Source organism: Vidua macroura, chromosome 1 (genome assembly GCF_024509145.1).
Source record: "Vidua macroura isolate BioBank_ID:100142 chromosome 1, ASM2450914v1, whole genome shotgun sequence".
Lineage (NCBI taxonomy): Eukaryota > Metazoa > Chordata > Aves > Passeriformes > Viduidae > Vidua > Vidua macroura.
The window spans coordinates 92,885,374-92,913,048 of NC_071571.1; the positions used below are offsets into that span (position 1 = coordinate 92,885,374).

Consider the following 27,675-nt stretch of genomic DNA (forward strand, 5'->3'; position numbering starts at 1 on the left):
AAATTCCTCTCCTTGCTAAGTTAAGATCTTGTTCTTTTTTTAACCCTGTTAATTACAAGCTTAATTAAGTCTTGAAAAGAATCCTAAACTGCAGTTGCCATTACCTCTGCTTTTTCAAAACTTCACTTGACATGGAGGATGTACCTGTCACTCTTAACACACTATGAGGGAATGAGAATGCATAATTCTGAAAAATCTTTCTCATTGTTCATAGAGCAGTGTTTTCTGCAGGTGGCAGGTTATGAGAAGTCCATCTTGTATCTGAACAGCTTTCCTCATGCCTTTGACATTATTACATTTGGTTTATGTGTAACTCATGTTTCTAGAACCAAACCCAACCCTTTTTTCTTTAACTGATCAATATTTCATATCTTTATCTTTCTTTTATCTTGACCTACCTACTTCTATTTCAGGGCTGTTTGCTACTTAGTTTTTTATAGGAAACATCTTATCAAATCTGATATCAGTATAGGCTGTATTTGCTACATAACATTGATCACACTCAAAAGAGGTGTTACATGAAGCCATTTGTTGTGATGTTTCAAACTTGTTGACCAACTTCTGTTTTGGTTCTCACACGATGGTTGTTTTTAACTGCCAATCCATGCAGCGTTTTGACTTGCCTGAAAAAGTATGGAGCACAACCAACTTTCCTCCATTCCAATGTTAAAGATAGTTACTATACTGGCCCTAAGTTAGCCAGTCTGAGAAGAAATTATATTACCCAGCTAAGAGTTCATTATTCCAGGAGGTATTTTCAAAGCCTCTGCTGCTGTGTATAACCATAGGTTGAGTTTAATCTTCATATACGAGCCACTCAAGTGGGTGTCTAGAGTAGGTCATAGAATCAGATAATGGTTTGGGTTAAAAGGGACCTTGCAAGACCATCTAGTTCTACCCTCCTGCCATAGGCAGGGATACCTTCCACTACACCAGATTGCTCAAACTACCCCAGGTTGTTCAAACTACCTGGCCTTGAACTTTTAAAATGATGGGACTTCCAGAGCTCAGGGAAATTGTTCCAGTGCCTCATCACCTTCATGGTAAAAAATTCCATTCCTAAGTCAAATCAAAATCTACCCTCTTTCAGTTTAAAAATGTCGACCGCTCTACTTCACTACAGGCCTTGGTTAAAAGTCTTTCCTAATCTTCTAAGCCACCTTTATATGTCCAAAGGCTGCTCTAAGGTCTCTCTGGAGCCTTCTGCATGCTGAACCACCCCAGCTCTCTCTGCCTGTCTTCACCCATGGACAGGGGGTGCTCCATCCCTCTGACCATCTTCACAGCCATCCTCTGAGCTGTCTTCAACAGGTCCATGTCCTTCTTCTGTTGGGGAGCCCAGATCTGTACAACCCTCTCCAGGTGGGGCCTCACCAGAGCAAAGTAGAGGGGAAAAATCCCCTCCCTCAGCCTACTGGCCATGCTGCTTTTGATGCAGCCCAGGGTACAAGCACATTGTTGACTCATATCCAATTTTTCTTGCACCAGTACCCCCAAGTCATTTTCTGTTGGGCTGTTCCCAATCCATTCATCCCCTAGCCTGCATCGGTACTGGGGATTGTCCCAGCCCCAGTGTAAGACCTTGTGTTTAGCCTTGTTGAACTTCATAAGGTTAAGATGGCACTAGTGATAAGACCTGTCAGAACAGCTGCTTATTCTTGCTTAACCTTGGCAGGGGGAGTAGAGGGGTTGTTTTTTGCTGCAGAAACTATTATGCCCTCTGAAAAGAGTGCAAAAGAAATTATAGACATGTAAAAGGCACTCGTGTTCCTGAGAGTGTTTTGTAAGACTTTAATAAAGGAATTTAAGCTGTGATATCTTCATAATTTTTATTATTTGCATACTTCTGCAATAACATGGGAATTAAAATAAATGCCCTTGATGATTTGTAAGAGACAGTGGGATTCCTTTCACTCTGCAGTGTTATTTGCATATGCATTTTTTTTCAGGGTTATGCAGAACATGTTTAAACTTCTACTGGTGTAAAATGTTGTGGGAGGTAAACTTGCAGCCAGTATGTAAACTTGTAGTTTGTTTTAGGCCAGTGTTATTTTATATATACTTCTGAGAAGTCAATAACTGTATGAATGTAATATTAATCCATTTAATATTATTGGGTTGCTGTTTATTTGGGTTGCTCTTTACTTAAAAAACAGCTGAAAAAACAAAGTTGAGTCCTTCTATCAGTTTGGTTTTCTTCAGCCTTTGGACTAATGCTCTCAGTTGGCTTGCTAGCCATGCCTATTCAAGAATTCACCAGCTGGCACTGTTAGATAAGCTGCTGACAGGTATTTTTTTTAATTCTGTATACCTGAAGTACCTACAATGCAAGAATTCAGGAGAGCTGTGTAGTGCAGTTGTTTATACCATGAATTTCATGTTGGTCTGAATTTCCATTGAAGTGGTGGTAATTGTGTGTTTGGAGGAATGTCATTCCTCATTTAAAATGAATTTGAAGATGTTCAGATGTTTCCTCAGTTTATTCTCTGTTAAGACTCTGTTTTCATCATAAGATGATCTTTTCACTGGAAAGGCATCCAAGGTTCATAGGCTTTGGAGTTGAAGTTTGGTGATCCAGGGGTCTCTTACAGGGACAGATTTGTTGTATGAACTATGGAAAGCGGCCTTGCTTTACACCTTATGGCTTAGATACAAATTGGATAAGTAGGGTGTATATAAGAAGGCAGTGGGCAGACAATGCATTTCTGTACTGATGTTTTGTACCAGAGCAAAATATTCTTACATCTCATAGCAGTTCTTCCATAGGGCAGCACTGCTCTCCAGTTTTTTGGCTTTTTTATTTTTCTTGTGTGTGCAAAGTGCTCTATGAAGTGTTGATATTTCCCGTTGCAAAGAGTTTAGTACTGGAAACTTGTCTAAACCAGCTCCTGGCATTCAAAACCAGCCTCAGCAAGGTGTTAAACAGCACCACTCTTTTTTCTCCTCCAGAAAGACAGCTCAGATATCTGAAGGGTAAACCTTGGGCATTGATTAAATCATGAAGCAGAACATTTCCTACATTGCTTCCTGCTATGTCCTTGAATTTGTAGTGAGCATTACAGGTACAGCTTGTATGCTGTCCCACCCCAGGCTTGACTGGTGAATGAATGAATGATGATTTATGTCTTTTTGAGGAATGGCAAAGACATCTGTGATCAAGCTGATATAGCTGAGATGTTAGACACTTAAGTAATTAATGTAATTTTGAGATTCTCTAAACAGACATCTTTGATCTCCTGGGGATGTGGCTTACAGTGGAGTTCTGTGGGCATTTTAAACTATACTCTTGCTGAAAGGAGCGCTTCTGCCCATCTTTCCTCAGGGCTGGACTGTTTACCTTTTGCCACCAAAAAATATTCATGAACCTATGCAGTGAACCAGACTGGGGACCTGATTATGGGGAAAACTGAAACAAGCAAGCATCACCTTCTCCACAACTGAGGTTTTACCCACATCAGATAAATTCACTGCAAATATGAGGTGACAAGGACAGGCAGGACTGTTTTTGTTGGGTTTTTATGCTGGTTTAGGGTGTTTCAAACTACAGAGTTTAATTTCTCTCCTGCGTCTCACTAGAAAAGAATTGTAGCAAAAAATGTAAAGCTCAGGTTTTTAATGAAGTTTATAGTTAGTTAATTGTGAGTTGCTTACTGTTCTCGTGTTTACCTGATGCCTTGGTTCAGAAGCTGTTCCTGCAATCCTGCCTTTTTCCTCTGTGAGGGGAAAGGATCTCTTTGTTTCCTCATGTTTGGTGTTTTGGACAAATCTTCAGTCTCCTGCAGCCAGCATGCAGCTGATCACCAGTCCGTGTGATCCGAGAGGGAACGTATAACACTTTGCAGTGGGCAGAAAAGCCAACTGGGGAGCTCAAAATAGGCAAGTCCTCACAAATCGTTTTACTGATTACTTGTATCAAAATAGCAACCTTTTTCTAAATTCTAGGAAACATGTGTAATTGAGGATGTTTAAGTTATAAGTATGGTAGATATTTTAATGGGGGAAGGGCTATGTGTGTATTGTGAAAGGCTGTTGAGACCCGGGGCAGCTTATTTTAATACTGCATTTGGGAGTGGAATAAAAGTAAAAGTCTCTCTCTTTTTATTTGAGATAAACTGAGCAGATGAGCAACCTTAATTACACTTCAATTTTTCAATTTACTTTTCAATTTTTTTTTTCATTCTCTGAGAAGTTAAATGATACCTCATGACACAGCACAAAACGAAGTTTTATTTGCAAAGTAGTGTAAAGATCTATTACTGAGTTCAATGCAAAACTTGCATTTAGTATTAAAGTTGAAATGTTCTAATAAATAATTATTCTTGTTTGCAGATAACTACTCTTATTAATCATAAGGATAAACCAAAGCGTTCAGACAAGACTCTGCAAGCAATCCAGCGAGTGGGCCAGGCCGTTAACCTGGCAGTCGGGAGATTTGTTACTGTGGGTGAAGCCATAGCCAATGAAAACCATGAATTGAAGGAGGAAATGAGTGTTGCTTGCATTGAGGCAAGGAGAGCAGGTATGTAGTTACTCATGAAATTGTACTTGTGCCATTTTTGGCACACTATTTTTAGTGTCAGGCATAATGTAAGAACTTTATTATTTAATTGCTTAACCTTCCTCTGCTGGTTCATTCAAGGCCTGATCTGTTACCTGATTTTGTCATTTACTTAAATGGCTGCCATCTTACGACTAGGGAATGGAATTGTGTGTTGGCTTTGATTTTTATAGGATCATTTGCCTCAAGGAATTACCTGACTGCTCTTTTTTTATGATGTTACTACAGACAAAGAGCAGAGTGTTGGGAATGCAACTTCAGAGTTTATTGCTGCCAAGTTAAAACAGTGGAGTATTTAAAGTTATTTGAGTGTTATGCTACTGAGGTCACTGCATTCCAAATCTCAGTGTCTGAATGAAGGTCAGTGTCAACCCATATTTCATCAGGACTCAGAAAGATGACTCACATCAGTCATCTGATGACTCCACTCACTAGAATGAAAATCATATTGTGCTTGCCTTTTTGCTGGATTCAAGTTTTTTTGCAAACTTGCTGTGTGTAAGAATTGAATGTGAAGTGTGGATAATTGAGTTGCCTGCTGTCACTCTCCTTCCCCCAGAAGACTGTTTAGGCGAATAGGGGATTGCGTTCTCTGATGCTGTAAGAGAATGTCAGTGTCATGCTAAAAACTGCTTTCCTAGATACTAAATACTATTCCTTGCATAATATTTCAGTGACCCTCAGTAAATGCATATTTCTAAATATGCAATATAGGCTTTGATATGACATCTAGTAGAATGTTCCCTTTGTTGTTAGTGGGGTGACATTTTGTTTTTGCTTTCAAATACTTTTGGATTATGGGAAATTCTACTCGAAGCTTTTCCAATTTGAGCAGGTGGATGAACCTGCAAGTGTGATACACATTCTGCTTGCTGTGGTCTCAGGGTGACAGTCTTGAGCTTCTGTTGTGGGGACAAATAAATGACCCTTCAACAACCCTTCAACACTAATATCTTGATTACTGTAGGATGGAGCAATATTCTACTCCAAGATGTGGGTTACTGTACTTGAAACTGATCTGTTAAGTTAAAAAGGGGGCTCGGGTGGCTGTTTGGTTTTTATCTTTGAAATTACCTCAGAGTCCTGAAGAACTTGTCTTTGCTGACCTAACTGGTGTATGTCTTGTGATTAAATGAAAAAAGAAGCTTAGAAAGTGGGCATGGTGCTGTAAGAAATCCTCTGAAAATCTCTCAACAATGAGTCACAATGTCTAGAAACACTCTGATGATGAATGATTGTTCTTGGGATTTGAAGGACTATTCTGGATTAACTTTAGATTGAAAATTCCTAGCCGCTCCAGTAAACTTGGCTGCAAACAGAAATGTCCTAATTTAAAATCATTCCAATTATTATGTGAAGCATGTGTTTTCTCTTCAGAGATCCAAGTAAAATGCTGACAAGCCAAAACTGCCAAAGTTCATATCAATAATCTCAGCGGCTGGAAGAGCAGTGCAGTCTGAATCTCTGTTTCTTGACTTGCTAGTTAGGCTGTGGTTAAGTATTTTTTTCTCCCTATCACTGTATGCAGGAGGAGCTCAGAACCTAAAAATAGTCTGTGATACTTTATCCCAGCAAAAGACTATAGTTCTTTTGTATTGAAAGTTTTATTTCCTGTTATGCAGTAATAGCCTCAGTCTAGAGGAGTGAAGATATGGCCTATTTACATTTCTGTCAGCCTCACATTTACTTTGGCATGGCTCACTTGTTCATTGCATTTGAGATCTAACTTACGGCTTACATGGGAAATTCAGTAAGCAAACACGTTTGCTCCTGGTTATTTGTTTGATGGAGGGGTTTTTGTGCCAGTTGTATCTCTGTGGACAAAGTGTTGGACAAAGTAACATGGTCCTTTGAGCAGATAAATTCTTATGGATAAATGTCGTCTGAACTCAGTTTTTGAACATGGTAACTCAGGTGCCATTTTTAGTAACTTTGGTGATCCCAAGCAAGCCAAAAAAATTACATGGACAATTATAGCCAAGAATATTGACCATATTAATAAACCCTATGTTCTGAGGGCATAGGCAGCAGAAAGCCTTTGGTTTTTAGGGCAGGGTATCTGGTAGAGCTGTTCATACTTCTTTTTAGCCAATAAATTAGATTGTGTCTTAGGAATGGAGATTTTGCAAGGCGTAAAAGATTTGAATACAAAAGGATTTAGAACATTAAGCATCTCAATTTCTGAGAAAAGTAGGGAGTCTTTAAATCAATTGCATATTCTGCAGAGTCTTTGAAGGATGACAGATGTTGTATCTGTTTCTTGAGAAGGGTATAATGAGTGATTTGAAGTGTTTCAGACTTGTTGTGACTATTTCCTTATAATAAACCTTGTAATTTGATTGACTCAAAATAGAATCCTAAAACACTGCAGAGGGTCATGTAGCAGATTTTGGGGAACATTATTCTTGCACTGTGTCAATGTTTACCATGATAGTATAGTAGTGGAATGTAACTTACAGAAGCACATTTTAGATGCTCATCTGTGATTTTCTTTTTGTCTTCTTTTTCTCTCTAAAAATGAGAAAGACTGGCTAATTTAAAAGAGAAAGCACATGTCAGGAATAAGTGTCATAGCTTTTCCAGTATTCTCTGCCAGTTGACTACATAGCCCTAAAGGAAGACATGGAGTAAAATAAAAGCAAAAAATAGCTCTCTCCTATTTTTGCTTTGGTTTTGGTACAGAGAGGGCTAAATTTAGAAGGCTGAAAAATTGAAATTTAAATTGATAAATGGAATCACAGAATAACTGAAGTTGTAAGCATAATTTTAACTCCCAAGAATGAAGATAATGTACATCTTGTATACTGCTCATTTCTTACTTCTTTCTTCTGCCCTTACTTAAGGGTGTTTGACCACCTCTGCTGTGCCGAAAGTATTTTCTTATATCTTATTCCATCACCATACCTACTGGGATCAGTCTGTCTGTGTCTCTCCATACTTACCCCCTAGGGGGACAAATGTAGAGCACAGAAAACTCTGCCACTGACCATCTCTTCTTGGGGCAGAAAAAACTTCCCCCCTTCAAGCTCTTCCCTTATGTCACTTACTCCACTGTGTCAGCTGAGGTGTTGAGGAGCCCGAAGTGGACATGGTACTCCAGATTTTGCCTCACAAGTGCCAGAAGGAAGGAAAGAATCATTTCTGCAGCCTTCCACATGCAGATGCCCATTATTGCTGACTCCTGTTCAACTCTTTGTTGGCCTCCCTTGTCTTTCCCCACAAAGATTCCCTGTTGACATCTGATCTCAGCCTGTAGGGCTGAGTGGTTACCCTGGCCCAGATGTGGTATTTACTGCCCTTGGACTTCACAGATTTTCTGTCAGATCATTTTTTTTCAGCCTCTTCCTCTGTCTAGCAGTCCTGCCCTCCACAGTATCAGACACTCACTCACTTTGATATTGTTCACACACTTGCTGAACATGCGGAGTCATCATCCAGGGAATAGTTTTGATGACTCCTGTCAGTCCCAGAGGTACACCACTGGAAGTTGACTGCCCAGTGAACTTTGTACCTGTTATCAACATCCCCAAGCCCAACAGTCAGGTTCATTTTCTACCCATCTTTTTGTTCACTTAGTCCATATGATGAAGTTATAAGGAAACTATGGGAGATCATGGCAGGAGCCATGCTGAAGCTGAGATGCACAACATTCGTTACTTTCTTTTTTTAAAAACAGTGTCATTTCATCATAGAAGGCACTCAGGTCAATAAGGGACTATTCACCTTGGCAGGTCTGTGATGGCTCTTCTGGATTGCTTTGTTCTGCTTAATGTGGTAATGTTTTTCAAGATTATTTTAATGGTAATCCTGGATGCTGATGTGAGGCTGACTAGCCCACAATAACCTGATTTTTTTTCTTGTAAACCTTCTTTGACATGGATGTGATAGTTGTCTTTCTATCCTTGGAAATATCACCCAATTGTCATAATCTCTCAGTCATAGTAGGAGAATTACGGTGACACTGAACTGTTTCTTTGACATGCTCAGATGTGTTTTATGGACTGGTGTACACCCAGCTGAGTATAGCTTCTCTAGCTCCATCTCTTTACCCTAACAGGTCTTGTTCCTCATAGCTTAGTCACAGGGGTTAATTCCTGTTCCTATAGTTGCAGATCTATAGGCAGAGAAGGAAGCCTTTCTTCTGTTACCAGAAGTCTTGAGTTTCTATGGCTATCTGGAGTTTTGACAGGCAGATTTTGCAGGTGTTTCAGTGTTCTCTGATAACTCTTTGTGTAACTAGCTGCTTCACCTATGACTTGATTCATCCTCAAGAAGGTGAATCCCATAGCGTAAGAAATGGGATAATGGTGTTCATCTTTTCTTGGTTACCAAAAGAACTTTGCATCTGTTTTAATTGTTCTCTGTGTGATGCTACAGCATTTTATGTTGTCACAGATAATGTAATGTCACAGAAATAGGTTAATCTGCTGACAAAGGTGAACAAGTAGAGACTGGTGTGAAGTGAAATGAATTGGACTGTGGAGAATGCAACTGTCAAATGATCTTCTTACTTGACTGGAGACTTGTCCTACAGCTTCACTGGCAGTACTTCTGGCTGCCCCTCACTCTTTGAACTGCAGCTGTACTTCTATAAGTCCTCTTGCTTCTATCCATTTCCAGGGCCTTCAGCTGTGGAACTCACTGTCTCAGACTGTACTATAGTACAGTATATTTGGGTGACTCTCTGATTATTTGGAGCATGCCTTTTGTGACCTGGCCTGGTCCCAGCAAATGTACTGGAAGTTCCTTTCCATAATGCAATACTATTTTGGCAGCTTAAGAACCCAAGGGATCACGAGTATCAGGGGAGAGAAGCACTATGAAATGTGGAGCTCTGTGGTTTGAAGGACTATCAGGCCTTCCTTGTTCTGTAGTGTGTGGTATTTCTGGAGTACCAGGACTTCTTCAAAGGGGAGCACTAACTTTATCAGGCTTTTGGAGTATTTTGCCTGCTTAGGTGAATTACCTTTGTTGAGGTTTTGCAAATGAGTCATAGGGAATTTGATCAAATCTCCTAGATTTTATCTTTAAGGATGATCTATAGGTCAGTTGTAGGTTGATATCTTGTCTTGCATGCTAACAAAAATCATGTCTCAGAACTTGCCTGAGCTCAGTCTCCCAGCAGCCCTTCTCTGGTTACAGATTGCTCTGTCTTTCCTGTATGACACTACTATCTAGGGTACTCCAGAAGATTCAATTGGATATGGTCTGTGTTTCTTTCTCAGATAAGGAAATCCACTAGCTGCAGTGGATGTAGAGTTTTTACCTGCATAAAAAATAAAAGTGGTCAATTAAGCCTTTTAAACTATCTAGTTAACTAAATCCAAGTTGAATAAAAAGAAGGTGATGAACCAAAAATCAGTGCTTCCTTGCCTTTTTTTTCCTCTCCTGTCTCTGACAGTGGCCCTTCTTTGAATGTAAAGTGCAGTAGTCTCACTATAATGCTTCAGTCCTCCAAGTTGTGAAGTTACTGTTTGGAATCTCTTTATTATTCATGCCTGGAGACTTCTACAGGAATAGGAAACCTATAAATAATGGGAATGCTAGTTGAAATTTGGAAAGTGGAGAGGAGTTTATAGTTCTTTCTTCCTTGCTGCATCCCACTATTTCAGTGGATTGATGCTGCAAGTGTGGATACTGGTGTGACTTTGGCTACTAAAATCAGAAAAATACATCCCATTAATGTTTTCTCCCTCCACACTCCCTAATGCTGCCCATCACTCCCCCCCTCAAATAGCTGTAAATTACTGTAAGAAAATTAGTGTATGTTACAGATGGAAGAATAAGGTAGTAGTGAATAGTAATCCACATTTAAATATGGAGAGGGTGCCACCAGCAGTCAGTCAAAGGAAGTAAAGTGAAATAAAAAGTGTTGTAGATAGCTCTGAAATTGTCTTATCCCTCAAAGGTAAAAGTTAAGAATGCTTAATAGCCCAGTATCTTTCTTCTAAGTATGGAAAATCACTTTATTTGTTTTTTTCCTTCTAGGTGAAACAATCGCACAGCTTACAGATGTGGCAAGCTTGGATCATCCAGAATCTGATAGCCACATAACAATCTTTACAGACAAAACGGGTGTGGTAAAAGCTGCAAGGTTATTGCTTTCTTCTGTCACAAAGGTGCTGGTGTTAGCAGACAGAATTGTTATTAAGCAAATTATAACTTCCAGGAACAAGGTATTGTAGCTTCATTTCTGTTCTGTTCAAGTGATACCTGTAGTCAGTGCAAAAGAGTGGTAATAGTAAATGTGATATTGTCTATATCTCTGGAGGAATTATAAAATAAAGAGATAAAAATGAATGTCTTGCACATGTTTACTTACCAGGTATCCAAAAGGGGATGGCTCTTAAGTCAGTAGGATTAAAATAACAATTTTCAGTGATTCTGCATTTTATGTCACTCACATTGCTTTATTCACTCATTATGTTGGAGAAGATGCTGTGTTACTGCTTATTTAATTTTAAATTTGCTGTGAGGTGAAAAGTGTGTAGATTGATTAAAATGGTCAATAAATCTTCTACTTGCTAATGACAGGATGTTTGTACTGTCAGGGTCAAGAGAAGGAGAGCATTATGGCATCTAGGCAAAAAGCTGTGCGGAATGCACATTAAAAAAGTCTGTGCCAGTGAAGTGAGGTTTACAGATTAAAAGATTTCTGTGCAGTTTAACTTAGGTCTTGAAACTTAGGATGAAACTACTTGGTTGGTTTAAAGAATCTGTGAAGGCCTATTTAACCTCAAATATAATCTATTCCATGGAGTGCAGACTTCACTGTCTGCCTGTAGGATATTCTTCCATTTTCTTCTTCACAATGTGCTAAAACAAAAATAGAAAAATCCTATGTTTGAAAAATGAGAACCTGATAATGCCTGGGGGTTTCCATTAATTTTGAGCTTGTAATCCAGAGCAGTGTCCCTCTTTCCACTTTTGACTCCTTATGCTGTCTCTATTCTATTCCTTTGTCCCAGTTTACTTTCCAGACCCACTGGACTCTATTTTGCAGCACCTAGATCCAAGACACTTAGTTCAGTCCAGGATTCAAAACCAGTGAAATTACCTGCTTCTCTCTGGCTTTAGACTTGGCTGCACTGATCTGCTGTCTTTGTGCTCATTTGTTCTCCCAGCAGTTGATTCAGTTGGCAGCAGTGTTACCAATATCAGTTTGCTGAAGTTCCTTGCAGCGTTGGTCTTTTTTTGCACTGAAGACCAGAATGGTGCATTTAATACCTTTTGCTGTTTTTCTGCTGTCATCTGCAGCCATGCAGTAATCCAAATTAATTTACCTTTCCAAAAGTGGCAGGTTTAGGATATGGGGCAACTGTGCAAATGCACGTATCATGAAAAGATAAGGAGGGATATATCCTTTCAGGAGCAGGCTAGGTTTCTGGTAATTTTAAATCTATATGAAAATATTGTCATATACACACCAATGTGAATATAGTAAGCGTAGGAGCAGCATTTAATTTTGAAAGCAATTCAAGCGATCTCATAGTCCAAAGTAAGTGTATCTGACTCTGACTGCCATAGGCACGGAATTGTAAAACATCCTGAGTTGAAGGGACCCAAGTCCAACTCCTGGCCCTGCACAGGACACCCCATGAATAACACCATGTGCCCAAGAGCACTGTCCAAATGCTTCTTGAACTCTATCAGGCTTGGTGCTGTGACCACTTCCCTGAGTAGTCTGTTCCAGTACCCAACCACCCTCTGAGTGAAGAACCTTTTCCTGATATCCAACCTGAACTTCTCCAGAAAAAACTTCAAGCCATTCCCTCGAGTCCTGTCACTGGTCACCACAGAGAAGAGATCAGTGTCTGCCCTTCCTCTTCCCCTCACAAGGAAGTTGTAACTGCATTGAGATCTCCCCTCAGTCCCTTCCTTTCCAGGCTGAACAGACCAAGTGACCTCAGCAGCTGTTCATACGGGTTCCACTCAAGGCCCTTCACCATCTTCATAGTCCTCCTTTGGACACCCTCTAATGGCTTAATTTCCCTATATTTTGGTACCAAAAACTTTCCCCAGCACTCGAGGTGAGGCTACCCCAGTGCAGAGCAGAGCAGGACAGTCCCCTCCCTTGTCCAGCTGTCAGTGCTGTGCCCGATGCACCCCAGGACACAGCTAGTCTTTGTGATCTCCTGGGTTTTACTGCATTCTCCTTTCTGTGCATAGTGCACGTCTGGGAAAGTCTGCTTTTTTCTGTGGTACCAGTAGAGCAACTCGCATCTCCAGGACTAGATTAAATAAATGGTGTTTTATATAGGCCTAATATTTTTATATGCCCTAGTTTTTATTGTAAGTACACTCCTGAAAAGTGTGTAGAGACACTGCTATGATGGATAGCAAAGAGGTTCTTGCTGTAGAAGACTTTGTGGTAGAGGGATAATGTGGGCAGGGATTTAAGAAGTGCACACAAATACTCTGAGACAGTGTAGTATAATATGGCAAAGAGGATGGAAAGGTAGGAAGAGGATCATTAGTACTGCCAACTGGAGAAGATTCTGGCTTCTTGAAATGCATCACTGTTCCAGAAGATCTCAGCTCCATTTTTATCTTGGAGGCTGAATGCCCAATGTTAGAATTCTATTGCCTATTTTTTTTCCTGCCTATTTCTGAACACCTTTTTTTTCCATTGTCATAGTCTTCCTCATGTGAATAAAGAGTCAATCAAAGGCAAAGGATAGAAAAACAGATGAGTGGTTGGACATCCAATCCCTCAGACAAATTAAGTGATTGCGATCTTCCAGAATGGTGATCTATTCTGGAGTCAACCTCTGGCTGATGATCCCCAGTGATCCTGTTCCTGCTTCCACATTCTCTGCACCATGTATGCTGTTCTTGTGTTCTTGGGTTGCATACATTTTCTTCCATACCTGCCCACATCTTTCCTACCAACTCTTTCCTTTACAAGATCAGTTTCATTGTCCATCAGACTTAGTCACTGCATCAGTGAGCTTAAGGTTTTGCTCCACTCACTGTCACCATTCAGGTTAGGAGAGCCAGAACAATAAGCAGGGAAGTGACAGATAGTGGGGGAGTTGCTGCATTGTTCATTTTGGATCAAAATATGGATGTGCCCCGAAGTGATGTCAGCCTATGACTGCTGTCTGCAAGGAGACATTCATCCTGCAGCTGTAGCTGTGCAATACCTAGTGCTAATTTAGATGTTAATAAGAGCTTAAAGCCTTGGGTTTTTTTAACTTTTTTTTTAACCTTTTAATTCAAATATGTATGTCTTCATTACTATCTGTGTGTTTCTTGTTGAAAAAGCTTTAAAACGAAAAATTATGGAGACATCACAGGTATTTTGCATTGTATCAGCATCTTGAATAAGCTTTAGATAAATTTAGACCTGTCTATACAGTTTTTTGGAATGTCAGCTCTGCCTGGGATGTCTAGAATTATTTAATGCAATGGAAATAAATGCATGTGCTTTCACTGTAATTTTTATTTGACGAGAAATTTGTCATGAGAAAACCACAGAAAACTGTAACAGTTTTTTGCAACCAAGGTCAGACTGATGAAGTACTACATTTGATTAAACCTAGAATAGTTGAGCATCATTAATATTTCTTTTTATCTATTCTTAGAAGAGAAAGTTGGACCTTAGCTTGTATGTTTTCCTCTTTCAGCAACATTTACTTTTCTATATCCTCACTTTCCCAGTCCTGTGGTTCTCTCCTTCCACTCTCATACTGCTATTTTCACGCCTTTATGCATCTTCCTTCCAAGTCCTTCATACTCCAACCTTTCTCATGCATCAACACCCCAACCAGGAAAACTTCTTTCTGCAGCCTTTGTGGAACTGGTTGCTCAACCTAATATCCTCATACAGATTGCTGCAGTCTAATATTGCTTGATAAAGCTGTGAATTCCACAGCAGTCACAGAGATTAGTGTACCATTTGCTTTACTTAGGTTACAACTGAGATCGAGCAGTTGCTCTGCCACAAGCAAATGGGTGCTTCTAGGAGAGTTTGCCAGGGTTGCAGGGAAGGGGGAGTTTGTCATAATCAGGTGTGTACACTGTTTTTGTAGTTGGGGGGAGATACTTTTGGCATAAAAAAGGAAAAATCAGTTGAAGTTTCTCCCTTTCCTGTGCAGTCTGTTAAATTTTCATGCGGTGTTTTATCTCCAGTCTGAAAAACAATACAGAACTGCCTTGAGTGTTTTCCCTTCTGAAGACATTTAGTGTATTTGAAAGATCACTTTGAGATTAGCAAGTATATGTCTAACCTGAAAAATGCAGATGTTAATTTCTGTTATAATCCATAATGTAGTGACTTCACAGGGTACCTTCAGTAATCAGTAATTTATAAGCTGTGTGATAGTCTTTGCTGAATGTTTAAAAAAATGCTGATTTTACATGCTTTCATGTATCTTGAGTAAGAACTTGGTACAACTTGTGTATATTTAGTTCTTTGATTATATGCAACTAATAGAAATCTCCAGAGTTAGAGTAGGTTGTTATGGAAAGTATAAAACTATGTATTCACTTATTTCTAACTTTTTTGTTCAGTTTTGTTGAATTCTGTTGCTTTTTTTAATATACAGAGCCACTGAAACACGTCTGTGCAACTGTAATTTTGGACTTTGAAAGTTAGGCATCTGAAATGGATAGTTACAACACAGGGGTATCAGTTTGCACTCATTACTGTCATATTAAATTTAAAACCACATTTTTTTCTGAATCTGGAAGCTGAATCCATTAATACTGTTATTCTTAATACTGTGAGGAGCAAGGAAAATGTTTTTTGAGGGTGGACAACAAATGACTCGCTTTGAATGAAGCATGATAATTCACTTACATTTGATTTCTGGCTGTTGAGTTACTAATGCTTAAATAGTAATAAAATATATGCATTTCAAACTACACACCTTAGGAGTGTCTGTAAATAGTAGTACTCCTAGTTCAATGATAATGTTTTTTGTTCGGCATCTTGATAATCTACAGTATTTTCCGTTATCTTGCAGGTTCTTGCAACAATGGAGCAACTGGAAAAAGTCAGTAGTTTTCAGGAGTTTGTACAGATATTCAGCCAGTTTGGAAATGAAATGGTGGAGTTTGCCCATTTAACTGGAGATCGGCAAAATGTAAGTATTAATAAGAGGTTGTAAGAGATGTTGCACAGTATCATCTTCATCTTATTATCAGGAAGGTATGGATTCTTCTGGGGTGATAAAAGAAAACAAAACAATTGCTGGTGTCCTGTCTCTGGAACCTACCCTCTCCGTGTTCCACATATCTTTTGATTTTAAAGCTCAGCCTGAGCTGCATTGTTTGCCCCGCAGATCTTCCAGAAGCCTGGGTGTGTGTTATTTTCTTTGTCTTTTGGCTTCAGTCACTGTCTTTTGGCTCTATCTTTTCTGGCTCATTACTGTGGTAGAGAGTTTGTCTGTTGTTATTTGATGGAATATTTGATGTTTGCATGTAGTGAAAGGACTTCATTATCTTAAAAAACCCCGAACGGATTCTAATAAAGCATCTGCTTTATTAGCACTTAAGAGTTTGGTTTTTTATTATTATTATTATTCTGAAATATTTTTCTAGGTTTAGGTCAAAACCTTCTTATATTAGGGCAATGAGTTTTAGTTCTCACAGGCAGCTACTCTTTCAAAGCCTTTCATTCATACTGGAAGCTTTTTTCCCCACTACTTCCATGTAAGTTTAAGGGTTTGCTGAGGCTTAAGACTTCTGCTGTGAGCTCTAGTTGCTTTCCCTTGATAATCCAATCCTCTGTTCAGAGCTAAACCAGGGTTTGGTATAAAAATACAGAGTCCCTAATATCCAGCAAAATTCAGAATTCAGTTTGTATAAACAAATTGTCCAAAATCATGTGTTTCCTTTTACTGTTCATGTGTTCATGCTTGGTGTCAAAGAGCTATTACTGGGAAAGCTACTTAAAATTAAAGGAAATACCTGCTTAGAAATGAACTCTCTCTTTTTTTTTTTTCCTGAAATATTTTTTCCCTGAAGCAGTTGTTCCTTTGAAAGGGAAACATACATTATTAAGAAGTCTTAGTCACTTGTCAACTATGTTGAATTTTCAGTGTTAATTGGTCTTCTGCTCTCCCCTCCTTGCCTACTTGACTCTTTTGGCAAGAGTGCTATATTACCACTTTTTCAATTGTGTCAGGACTTTCTTGATATGCTCAGTTTACAGTGTGTAGACTGCTATGTGGCACTACTACACAGTATTTTTAAGTATGCCATAAATTCTTGAGTGCCATCAGCTTTATCAGAGTGTAATGTCAGAATTTCAGAAATTAGCTGTTTTCTTGTTTGGTTGTTTTGTTGGTTTGGTTTTTAATGTGATTTTGATCTTAAAGATTTTCTGTAGTTGCTAAATACAGACATTATGAAAATGTCAAAACAGACTGCTGCTGTGATTTATCTGGGTTTTTTTTTTAATTTTGGGTATATTAGGATTCATTACATCCTGTAAAGCTTCAGCTGGTCCCATTCAGTTGCCTGTTTGACACTCGGCACTCAGCTGTCTTTGTGAGCAGTAAGAAGATCGTAGTTGTACCTTTCTAAGTTCTTCCCCTTGTTAGACTTCTTGCACGTTGAGGGATTAATGTCTTGCCCTCTTTGCCCACATCCTGGTTTGGAGTCTAAATTCTTTTGCTTTGATGAACTTTGCTGGGGGTATAGTTCAGTTTTGCAGGTGTATCCATCTTTCCCTGAAAAGTTCTTGATAAATTTCTGTACTCAGAGCAGAGAAATACCAAGGAATTGTTTTTTTCAGCCTATTAAGACTTTTTTTATTACTGGTATGTAGCAAATATAACACTCAAGTAGAAAAAAGAGTGAGTTTACATTTCCTCCACTGCAGTATAATGAAAAGCAGGTGTTCTCTGTTTCTACCTTATCTTCCCCTCCATTTCAGAAAATATTTCTTGTCATCTATTTTTTTCACCTCATTTTTTCTGTTTTATGAATAATGCTAAAGGTATGATAAAGGTATCAAAGGTATGATAAAGGTATCAAAATTAGCAACAGTTTACATAACATGCTCTGTATCTTGGAGATCTTCTTTCTTTGAAATCTGAATTGAATAGAGCCAAGAATAAATGCATAAATTAAAGTCTGTCTGAAAAGTAAGTTCTAGATCATGAGTTAGGCTGAAAATAGCAGTTGTCAGAAATTAGAAAGCTTTCTAACAACCCATTCTTGCACAACCTGCAAGAGTTATTTTTCCAATCTCACAAGTTAATATTTTAGATACTGTGTAATATTTGGGTCCTTTTTTTTTTTTTATTTTGGTATTTAGGATTTGAAGGATGAGAAGAAAAAGGCTAGAATGGCAGCATCTAGGGCTGTTCTTGAGAAGTGCACTATGATGCTCCTGACTGCTTCAAAGGTAAGTGAGTTTGTGCACCCTTACACAACTTGGCTAAATCACAAAGCATGGCATCTGCCAGGAGAGCTGACACTCTTCTTTCAGCCCCACTTTAGATTTCATGCTAAAGAAGGGTATAAGTGTAAAGAATGAGGAAAGAAAATCTTTATATTCTAAGTAGCAGTGTGAATTCAACTTAACAGCAGTTCAACAGAAAGAATTCACCATATTCTAAACACGCTCTTTAGACTTGCCTCAGCAGGGATCATTCATTTCAATGTACTGCATGTGTACTCTTTCATAATAGTTACTCTGCTTTCTTTAAAAAGACTTGTCTGAGGCATCCAGACTGTGAATCTGCTCGTATTAACAAAGATGGAGTTTTTCATCGGATGAGACTAGCTTTGGAACAGGTGATAGAAATTGTAACTGACTCTAGACCAAATGGAGAAAATGAAATGGCCCCCATCAGCATATATTCTGGCATCAAAGAATTCAAGGTAAGAGTGGAAATAATATTTTTTTCTACAGCCAGTAAAATATCTCTTAACTAGGATTTTGGGGGAAAAAAAGTGGTTTTAGATTTGAGATGGTGGAGCTGCATCTCTTCAGCAGTGTTGACTTAAATAACTGTCCCATAATGTTAAAGAATCTGTCAAGAGGTGACTATAATTTAATTGTCATTGCCAAAATACACCTCTCCTTCTGAAACAGTATGCATTGAGAACTCTAATATTTTGTTGAGGTGATGCATTGACATTGAATAAACTGAAGTATCAGAATGTGATCAGACCTTAATTAAAATAGTTGTTGTTTGAGAATTCTTGCTTTTTAAGTGTTAATTTATTAAAACTGCATGCAAAAAAATTCATACAAACATTTAAAAGAGCTAACTGACATTCAAAAGAAATGTTCTGAATTGAAATTGTATCCTGTAGCTCAATGAACTTTTTTCCTCATAAAGGCTTTTCTAAATTTCATACTCCATTAAGAGCAGTTAATGAGCAACCATGGCTTACTGCTTTTGAGCATGTCACTTTGATTCAATTTATTTGTTTATCTATTTCCCCTCTTTGAATTTCCATTTAAATTTTTTGAGAGTGCCCCAAAGTATTAAATTTGCTACATACCCATTTTTAGAAAACTACTCAAAATGGATTACATGGATGTGGAAGGATCAAACAAAATTGGAACATATATTTAATTTCTGAAACTTCCTAAACTTAGAAACTTTTTATTGACAGCAGTAGAACAGTGATATATTTTCTGTTATTCCTGATAAGGAGTACAATGATGTATTTGCTGCTATTCCTGATAAGTGGCTAGTAAACTGCTGATTGTATTATCACACTTAAGAAACATTCCAAACCCCAAACTGCAGGTCTGGACACAAGCAAACTGTTGGATTACATTGAAAATAAGGGAGTAATTTTAAAAAGCATTAAGGAGAAAAATAAAATGTAAAATGGTAGATCTACTTTCTGCATTTGCGTCACAACTAAATCACATAAATTCTCAAGGAAATGACATGCTTCTTTTTCAGAGTAAGGTTGAAGGTCTCCGTGAGAATCTTTATTTTCTCTCAAAAGAAAACCTTTCAACAATGCTGGAAGTTATCCTGGAACATACAGAAGACTTCACAGACTCTGCCTATACCAGTCATGAGCACAGAGAGCACATTTTGGAGCTGTCTAAACAAGCTAAAATGGAACTAGAGCAGCTGGTTTCAGTGTGGATGCAAGCTGTAAGAGCTTTTTAGCAAAGTAAATCTTTTCATCTCTACTTTGAAAAGAAATTTTGAATGCAGTCTTTCTTCTGGTCTACGAAGAGAGAACTGGGTGTATTCCTCACAGTGGGAGCTGATCAAGGAAGCCACAGTTTGTTCTGTGCTTTTGCAGCTTCCATATGTTCTGTCCTCTCCCTACCCCAGTGGTATTGCTTCATTGATTCTTTGATGGCTAAATTAGGCTACTGATGTCAGTAGACTAATTTTAATGAAGATGTAGTGGAAACAAGGCAGTGAACAGAAGTATCACTGCACAGTCTTAAACAGTGAATTCTTTTGGTGGAGTAGTTCAGAGATTGCAATTGTCTTGATCCCATAGCTGTGACCTCAGTTTTCTTTCTTGTTTTCAACAGAAACCGTGGAACTGCTGGAAAGGGAAACATTGTAAAAAATTGACTGGGTTTTAATATTATGGAGAGAGAAGAGAAACAATAAGGCTATTTTTGTTTGTCCTTTTTTACATTATTTAAAGGATTCTTTTAGGAAAGAATTATGTTAAGCCTGCCTCTATCATTTGTCCTACTTGTTCCTTGAAAATTATAGAAGATCCATGCAAAAGGGGAAGCAAAAGCAGAGATGGAAAATGCAGCTTCTGGTTTTGACGCTGACTTGCTTTAAGTCTTGCTCCTGGGGATATGTATAGCACACAGACTTACCAACACTCTGAAATAAGGCAGATGTGTCCTGGTATAGGATATTTATTTAACTGAGCGTATTTGTTACGAGAGAGCATTTTTGTTCCTTTTTTCCTCTTTGAATCAGGTACTGCTGTCAGGTGTTTTTAATGCAGTAGTGTAGTTTGAAGGGCATATAAATCTTACTGATAATACAGAATATGACAAACAAGACACATACAGAATATCAATTGCATAGACTCCCTTTAACTAGGAGCTAAACCTGTGTTTAGCTTGGTGTTGGTGGTTAGCCCTGGTAGGCAGCTGTGCAAACACTGCTCAGCAATAACTAACACCATGTTGTCAGCACTGCCTTTATCACAAATCCAAAGCAGCAGCATGCCAGATTTATAAAGAAAGTTAATTCCATCCCAGCCAAAACCAGGATACGTGGTTATTTCTAAGCTCTATTACTGGTGGAAAATAATCACCTCTAAATAATTTACAGGCTACATTTCAAGAGATAGAAATGAGAGCCTAATTCAGGATTATGCATATATATGATCTGTGAAAATACTTGGATGTGTACATGTGTGCTTATGCATTAAGAATTTTCATTAATAAATAACCCAGCCTAGTTGTGACTAAAGACACAGTGGCAGGTAAAATAATAACAGCTCACTGAGGTGGATATTTGGTTTCAGCTCAACAGTTTCATTGCAAGGTGAATGTTCTGAAGAACCATTTTATAATTCAATATAAAACATTTGGTATAACATTTTAAGGTACCGGTTTATTTTAAAAGGGTGTTTATATTAAAAAAAATGCCTTAACGTTTGTTTTGCTTTAGGATGGTCAGGTAGAAAATTTCTGGCAGATGTCAAGGAAACCCTCTTCCTGAAGAAAGCTCAGTGAGGTTTAGAAATAAATTCCTGTTGAACACAAGCAGTCAATCAGATTGCATCACAATTTGTTTTAGATTTAATTTGGTGATAAATGTTTCTATAAAAGAATTTTTCTAGTAGAATACACACAGGCTGCACAAGTGAGAGTATTTCATCTAGAAAGAAAAGGCTGTCTTCTAAAGCTTCTTGAGCTAATGACATATGATGGAGGTGGAGTTTGCTGGGTTTTTTGTGTAATGTCTTGTTGGTTTCTTTGGTTTGTAGCAAAACCAAAAGACAAAGGATCTCATGGAAGACTTGGAAGTAGCCATTTTAAAAACGTGCCAGTGCATGAATGAACTTAAAAGAGAGGTAAGTGCAGTTTAAGCAAGATAAGGTGAATACAAGTTTGAATTTCATACGTGAGGTTGTAAAATGGGATCCTGTACCCAAGAAGACTGTTGCCTTGACTACTCTTGTAGACAAGAGTAACCAAATCAGAATAACATCATGGAGCTAGCTACATCATCTTTGACCTTATTGATTAGAAATCTCTTGGCTTCATAGGTTCATTGCTAACCCAAAAAATAAGTGTTTGGAAGTAAGTACTATGTATGTAATCATTATTTTAAATGTAAAGGCAATCTTCCCTTGGAGATGTATGCATCACTGTTTGTAAATACATTTTCTTCTAGTGTGTGCCTAAATTAATAAATTACATTTGCATTTTATTTGTAATTAACCTTTCCTATTGATTTCCTTAGCATAAATATGTTATAACAGTGCCTTACACTCAGGGCTGTTTTCCTCAGCAGTTGGCAGCTACGTATGTGTCTGTAGTAAATCACTATTCTTTTCCTAAGTGCAAGTATGCTGAGGTCAGCTTGCACACACACATGGAATAGCCGCCTCATTTGGTACATGAGGCGGACTGCACTTGCTGCTCAGGGTCTTCACCCTTCCTAGTAAGGATAGCATTGCTGCCTTGTTTGTTCCACAGAATTGAAGCAAATACAGAATTTGATTTCTGGCAGCTTCTTAAATATTTGCACATGATTCAGCTATCTTTTCAACTGCTTCAAATTGCTGTTCTTTTAAACAGATGGAGAAATGAAGATTAAGAACAGTGAGTTTCAATACAGAGCAGTGCAAAGATGTTAGAGAAGTGTGGTGAACTTGCCGAGGCTGAGCTGTCAGCTGCTGTAACTGGAAAATCTCAACTGCTGAAAAAATCATGCTCCCCTTTTTTACCATAGGCAGAATGAGAAATTTTGTCTTCTGGATTATAATTCCTGCAGCCATCCTGAAGATTTGAAAGTGCTTTCAGTCTGTTTCAGTTCAGTTGTACTTCTGCTGTCAGGCAGAGTGTTGGGCTCTGGAAAGTGGAGGATACATAATTTTTGCACTTTGATTATGTTCTGGTTTGTAATTTGGTCACCATTATGGAAGTAGCAGAGCTTTTCCAAAGTGGCATTCACTTTGGAAAGTGAGTACTCCACAGTGCTTTAACTGTGAGATTATCCTTTTTGAGGAACACTGTTCCCAGGTGCTGAATGAGGTGGAAGAGTTCCCAGTCAAATTAGGATGTGACTATTTAATTGCATTGATAATAAAGCCACAGGTGGCTGGAATATGTTGTGTAAAAGAAAGGATTCATGTTCTTAGAAGTAAGTTCAGAAAATTTAGTCATTTTTGTTGTTCTCTGTGTAGTGATTGAATTGATTCCAGGGTGGTTATACTTCTGTACATGGCTGAAGGCTGTCCTGTCAGTCTGACTTGTGGTGCTGCAATGTAGCAGTCAGCAACCAGGATTTCTACTGGTTAAATTCAAATATTGTAACTCTAATTAAATGTTTTCAAGAGCCTGAGTGGCTGAGAACAAAAGACAGCCTTCTTAAAGTAGTTCTCTACCCATCTCTGTCTTTTTATGGAAGAAACAGAAGTTGCATTCCTTTCTTGAGATGATTTTACCACTAATGATCAGAGGCAGCATTAAGTGGAAGTATATTTCTATTTTGGATCAGAATGAAAAGTATCTCTAATGAAAAGGTGATCCCTGTGTAGTCTACATATAAATGAGAATTGCCAGTTCCTATTCCAACATTACAAGCCTTTCAGATATCCTTTCTTCAGAGTTGACTTCATTTCTGGGATTAGTGATTTGTGCTGATTTTTAATGCCATGTGAGCAATGTTATATAAATAGTTTATAACAGGTTGTCATAGCTTGTTTTTCCCCTCTAAAAAACAATTGCAGCAGGTTTTGAGACAATAATTCAGTTGTCTTGTCTATTGTGAAATTAAAAAACAGATCCAGAAGAATTCAATTCTAGATGCGCAGGAAGTACTGCCAGAGGACAGGTGTAAAAAATGGAGTCCAGTGAATTAAAAACCCCAACATACCATTCCAATAAACACTCTTCTCTATGGAGTGAGTTCCAAGCTCATTGCATTCATGAGAGCTGGAAAAATACTTTCTCTTGAACACCAAGTTTGTTCTGTACTCAGTCTAGTCTAGCAAAGTGAGTGCAGTGTTACAAGACTCAAAATAGTCCTATGAGCATACTCTGCTGTTTCTAAAGAGGTTGCTATTTTAGTTTTAGCAATGTTGTCAAGATGGGGCTGATTGCAGGGTGCAGGTAACCTAGTGACTAGTTGCTAGAACTAGCAGCAGCAGTCACTGACATCTGTTTTCAACCAGAGTCTTTCACAAGAGGACCCGAGTGTGTGTCTGGATTTAGAGAAGTGTTTAAATGAGAAGTTTCTCCTTGCTTGTTGGGAGTGTAGGGAGATTGAGACTTCTTCAAGACCCATCTCCTTGTAGAAAAGGTGCTTTATACTTCCCTAACGCTGATTATATTCAAGCTTTTCTTTGCATCACTGATAATTCTAATTTCTAATATATTATAAATTCAGTTTTGTGTGGCTTCAGTCTGATTTACACAGTTCAATGTGTGTTCTTTAGAAGAAGTGGAATGGCCATTGTACTTTGCTTATGCTGAACTTGGTGACCAACAGATTCATGCACCTGGTTTCTCCCCAGCTGTAACATAATCAGAAAGGAGGAGTGTGATAACTTCATTGCCTCATGTTACTCAGCTGCTCTTTTGTTCTCTACATATTTGGTTGTGAAGTTGTTTTTTCTTGTTTGTGGGGAGTGTTTTTTGGCTTTTTGTTGTTGTTGTTTTTTTTTTTTTTACAGTGGATTTTATCTTTGTTCTTTGAATAGTAATTGAAGAACTAAAACTCCAGATAATAAGCAAGCTGTATATGAGCTTTCATGCCAGTAAATTTTTTGCTTCTTGAAAAATTAAGCTTGTTTGACTTGGTACTGGATAGATTTCTTTTTTTGGTTCCATGGTTTCTCTCTCCTTCTTTTAATGTTATTCAAGGTCCACAGTGCAGCAACATCTCTGGCAGCAGATCTTCTAAAATACCATACAGATCATACGGTTCTCAAAGCATTAAAAATCACAGGAGTAGAAGGAAATCTTGAAGCTGTAGCAGAATATACTTGCAAGCTATCAGAGCAGAAAGAACAGCTTGTTGAGGTGAGTTCACATCTGCTTTCATTGTATAGGGCACTTAGAAAATGAGTGGTTGAATTTGCATCAGTCTGTTCATTAGGAAGGCTTTGGTCTGCGTTTTTGTAGTTTTATTTTATTTTATCTTTATTTCGTATGCTGCAGAATTTTGGATTGTTCTTGTCACGGTCTGAGCCAGAGATGTCACTGTGGCATGCAAATGTTGTAGAAGGGATTTATATTTGTACCCAATGGATCTATATTCAATCTCTGTGTAGACATTTGGCCTAAAATATTAAGAAAAAAAGCAAGTTTCTAGGTCCAAGAGGAAATTATCACCCCTTTCTTTCAAGCAGCAGGCATCCAGCAATAGCTGAATCCAGGTATACAAGAATGCTGGAGATACACAGTTAAGTTTCTTAATGCAGTGAGTTTGATTTTTTGAAGATCAGTCAAGAGGGCCACTGAAATTCTTCCTCCTTTGTTAAAAGCAATGTGTGTAGGGGATGTCAGCCACGTGTACCTTGTTGCTGTCTCTCTCACAGATGAGGAGTGGCACCTATGCCAGCAGGAGGCATACAAATATAGATCACTTTGATCTGAAATATGGTGATGCCAGCAGCTGTACTTGCATGGTATCCAATACTCATTTCTAAAAAAATTATACATGCTATAGAGAGCTTGGGGATTCCTCCCAGAACTATGAATATGCAGAAGCAACACCCTTGTACTTCCAGGACTGGCAGAACAATGCTTTGAATTTTTAATTTCAACTTCAATGTCTCCTCCTTGATCTGTGGCTATTTAGCGCTCTAGTGAGACTTTTTTTTTTTTTTTTTCAGGTATAACCAGAAGGTTAAATAGTGCTTGCATGTGAGACCTTACAGCATGTCTGATGATGGACAGTGCAATAAGTTGCATATGTGCTGTCTCTGTCTTAAAAATTCCTTTTGATCTGAAAACTTCCATGTTCCTTTTCAACCCAAAGTTCACTCTTAATCTTCCTAAAAAAAAAAAAGAGGAAGGAAACAGTATTACTTCCCTAAATTATTTTGATGCTGATTTGCTCAAAGATAATTTAGTCCATTGCATGATGAAAGCCTAAATTTTCCATATGGTTGCTTATTGCTGAGTAAGCCTGTTTTGCTAAAGTTATTTATTCTACAGTTTTTCCATGTTCTATATGTGTGTGTTTATTTTCAGTTTTATTCAGTCATAAATATGTGAAATTGTTTTTGTTTTACTTTACTTATTAAGACTTCCCTTTCAGTGGTTTTCCACATTTTTCAAGTCAGGATTTAGCCCCATTTTTATTGTTAATTCTCCCTGAGAAGCACCCAGCTGTGCAGTCCCCAGTAAATATTTGAAAGGACAATCAATAACTTCGTGTTTGTTTGTACACCTTATTTTTGTATGTGCACCTTTTCTCACTACTAATAAATGCACTTTTTTTACAATTCTTTTCATGTTTTCTTTTTAATAATTCAGATGTGTCGCTTACTGAGGCATGTTTCTGGAACTGAACCCCTTGAGATAACTTGCATACATGCAGAGGATACCTTTCAGGTCACTGGCCCACAGGTATGTTCAGCTTTTAATTGGCCTCTTCTGCTACACATAAATCAATAAAAATTGATTGTGTGAATTTTTAGGAGACCTAATGTTCACCTGTTCAAAGCATTCATTTCTAAGCAGGAATTTTGCTCTAATGCTGGGTGGTAGCTAAAAGAATGCACAAGAAAGATCATCAAGCCTGCAATTGTCAGATGAATACACTACAAAGACGTAATAGTAACAGTTTAATTTTGTGTTTTGCCTGGGGAGGCATTTGTGAATTCATGTAGAACACTATGTAATAGGACTTGCAGTAGCAAATGCTTTGTTCTTCGTCCAGATAATTTCTGCTGCAGAAACCCTGGCATTACATCCATCTAGCAAGATTGCAAAAGAAAATCTTGAGGTGTTCTGCGAGGCCTGGGAGTCTCAACTCAGTGACATGTCTCTGTTGTTGAGAGAAATCAACGATGTGTTTGAAGGAAGAAGAGGTAAGAAGTCTGTGTAGAAATAGAAAAATGTAACTTCAAATCTAAGAATTTTATGTGTGATTTAGGAAATTGTGTTTTCTTAAGAGTGGAGTGCAGTAAACAGTTCCACATCCTGTGGGATCTAGGTAGTAATACACAAATATGTTGGGTTTGTATAGATGTCAAATCAGGCTGCTTATTAGATTTTTTCAAATAAAAGCAACCAAATATTTAAAGGCCTGATTTACGTAAGATTAGCTATGCTTAATTTTCTGCACTGGGATTAGTTCTAGCAAAATCAGATGGAACTGTTCAAAGGACACAAAAGTGTTTGACACAGCTCTTTGCCAGCAGTGTCCAAATACAAGGGGTGTAGGGCTTTCACTCACCCCTCTTTTTTGGCTTGGACATATCATCAATTCATGACAGTCAAGATACAACTTGAATTGTGACGTGTTTAATTAATGTCCTGTGTTTGTGGAAAATAGATATATGCATATATGTTCTGTACTGTCAGCTTGCCTTGTATTCACTTCATAATGTAGTGAATGTAGTTATTTGATTTTTAAACTGCTGTCCTTTCTCCTGGATGGAATTTCTGACGACTCTGCACAATCTTGGGATATTTTCTCTGGTTGGTAAGTTTATTGGTATTTGTACAACATGTAGAAGAAAAGCTTGGAATCTTAAGGAAAAAAAATCTCTGTCTACTTTTAGAATAGGGTAATTTACCTTCAAAATGGAAGGTATTTTGGTTTTCATTTTTATACCACGTAATTTTCTTTCGGATTATGTCTTTAGTGTAGCCTGTCATACTCCTTATAGCTTCATGTTCGTTTCAATCTTTAAGGTATAATTGCATACAGATAGAATGTAATATATAGTAATACTGAATGTCTTGTATTTTTAAGAAAATCGCTCAGGTTCAAAACCTTAGATTTAGCTAA

The 27,675-nt window shown here is 38.0% G+C and overlaps 1 protein-coding gene across 1 annotated transcript in view; it reads left to right on the forward strand.

Annotated features, from left to right (window-relative positions):
* The window catches only part of CTNNAL1 (catenin alpha like 1), a 57,322-nt gene that overhangs the window by 16,894 nt on the left and 12,753 nt on the right, over positions 1–27,675 (forward strand). The window contains exons 2-11 of the mRNA XM_054002008.1: positions 4,330–4,519; positions 10,547–10,734; positions 15,529–15,648; positions 17,829–17,918; positions 18,227–18,397; positions 19,441–19,641; positions 21,467–21,553; positions 24,573–24,731; positions 26,193–26,285; positions 26,599–26,749. Coding sequence (XP_053857983.1) covers positions 4,330–4,519; positions 10,547–10,734; positions 15,529–15,648; positions 17,829–17,918; positions 18,227–18,397; positions 19,441–19,641; positions 21,467–21,553; positions 24,573–24,731; positions 26,193–26,285; positions 26,599–26,749 — 1,450 coding nt within the window. The remainder of the gene's footprint in view (positions 1–4,329; positions 4,520–10,546; positions 10,735–15,528; positions 15,649–17,828; positions 17,919–18,226; positions 18,398–19,440; positions 19,642–21,466; positions 21,554–24,572; positions 24,732–26,192; positions 26,286–26,598; positions 26,750–27,675) is intronic.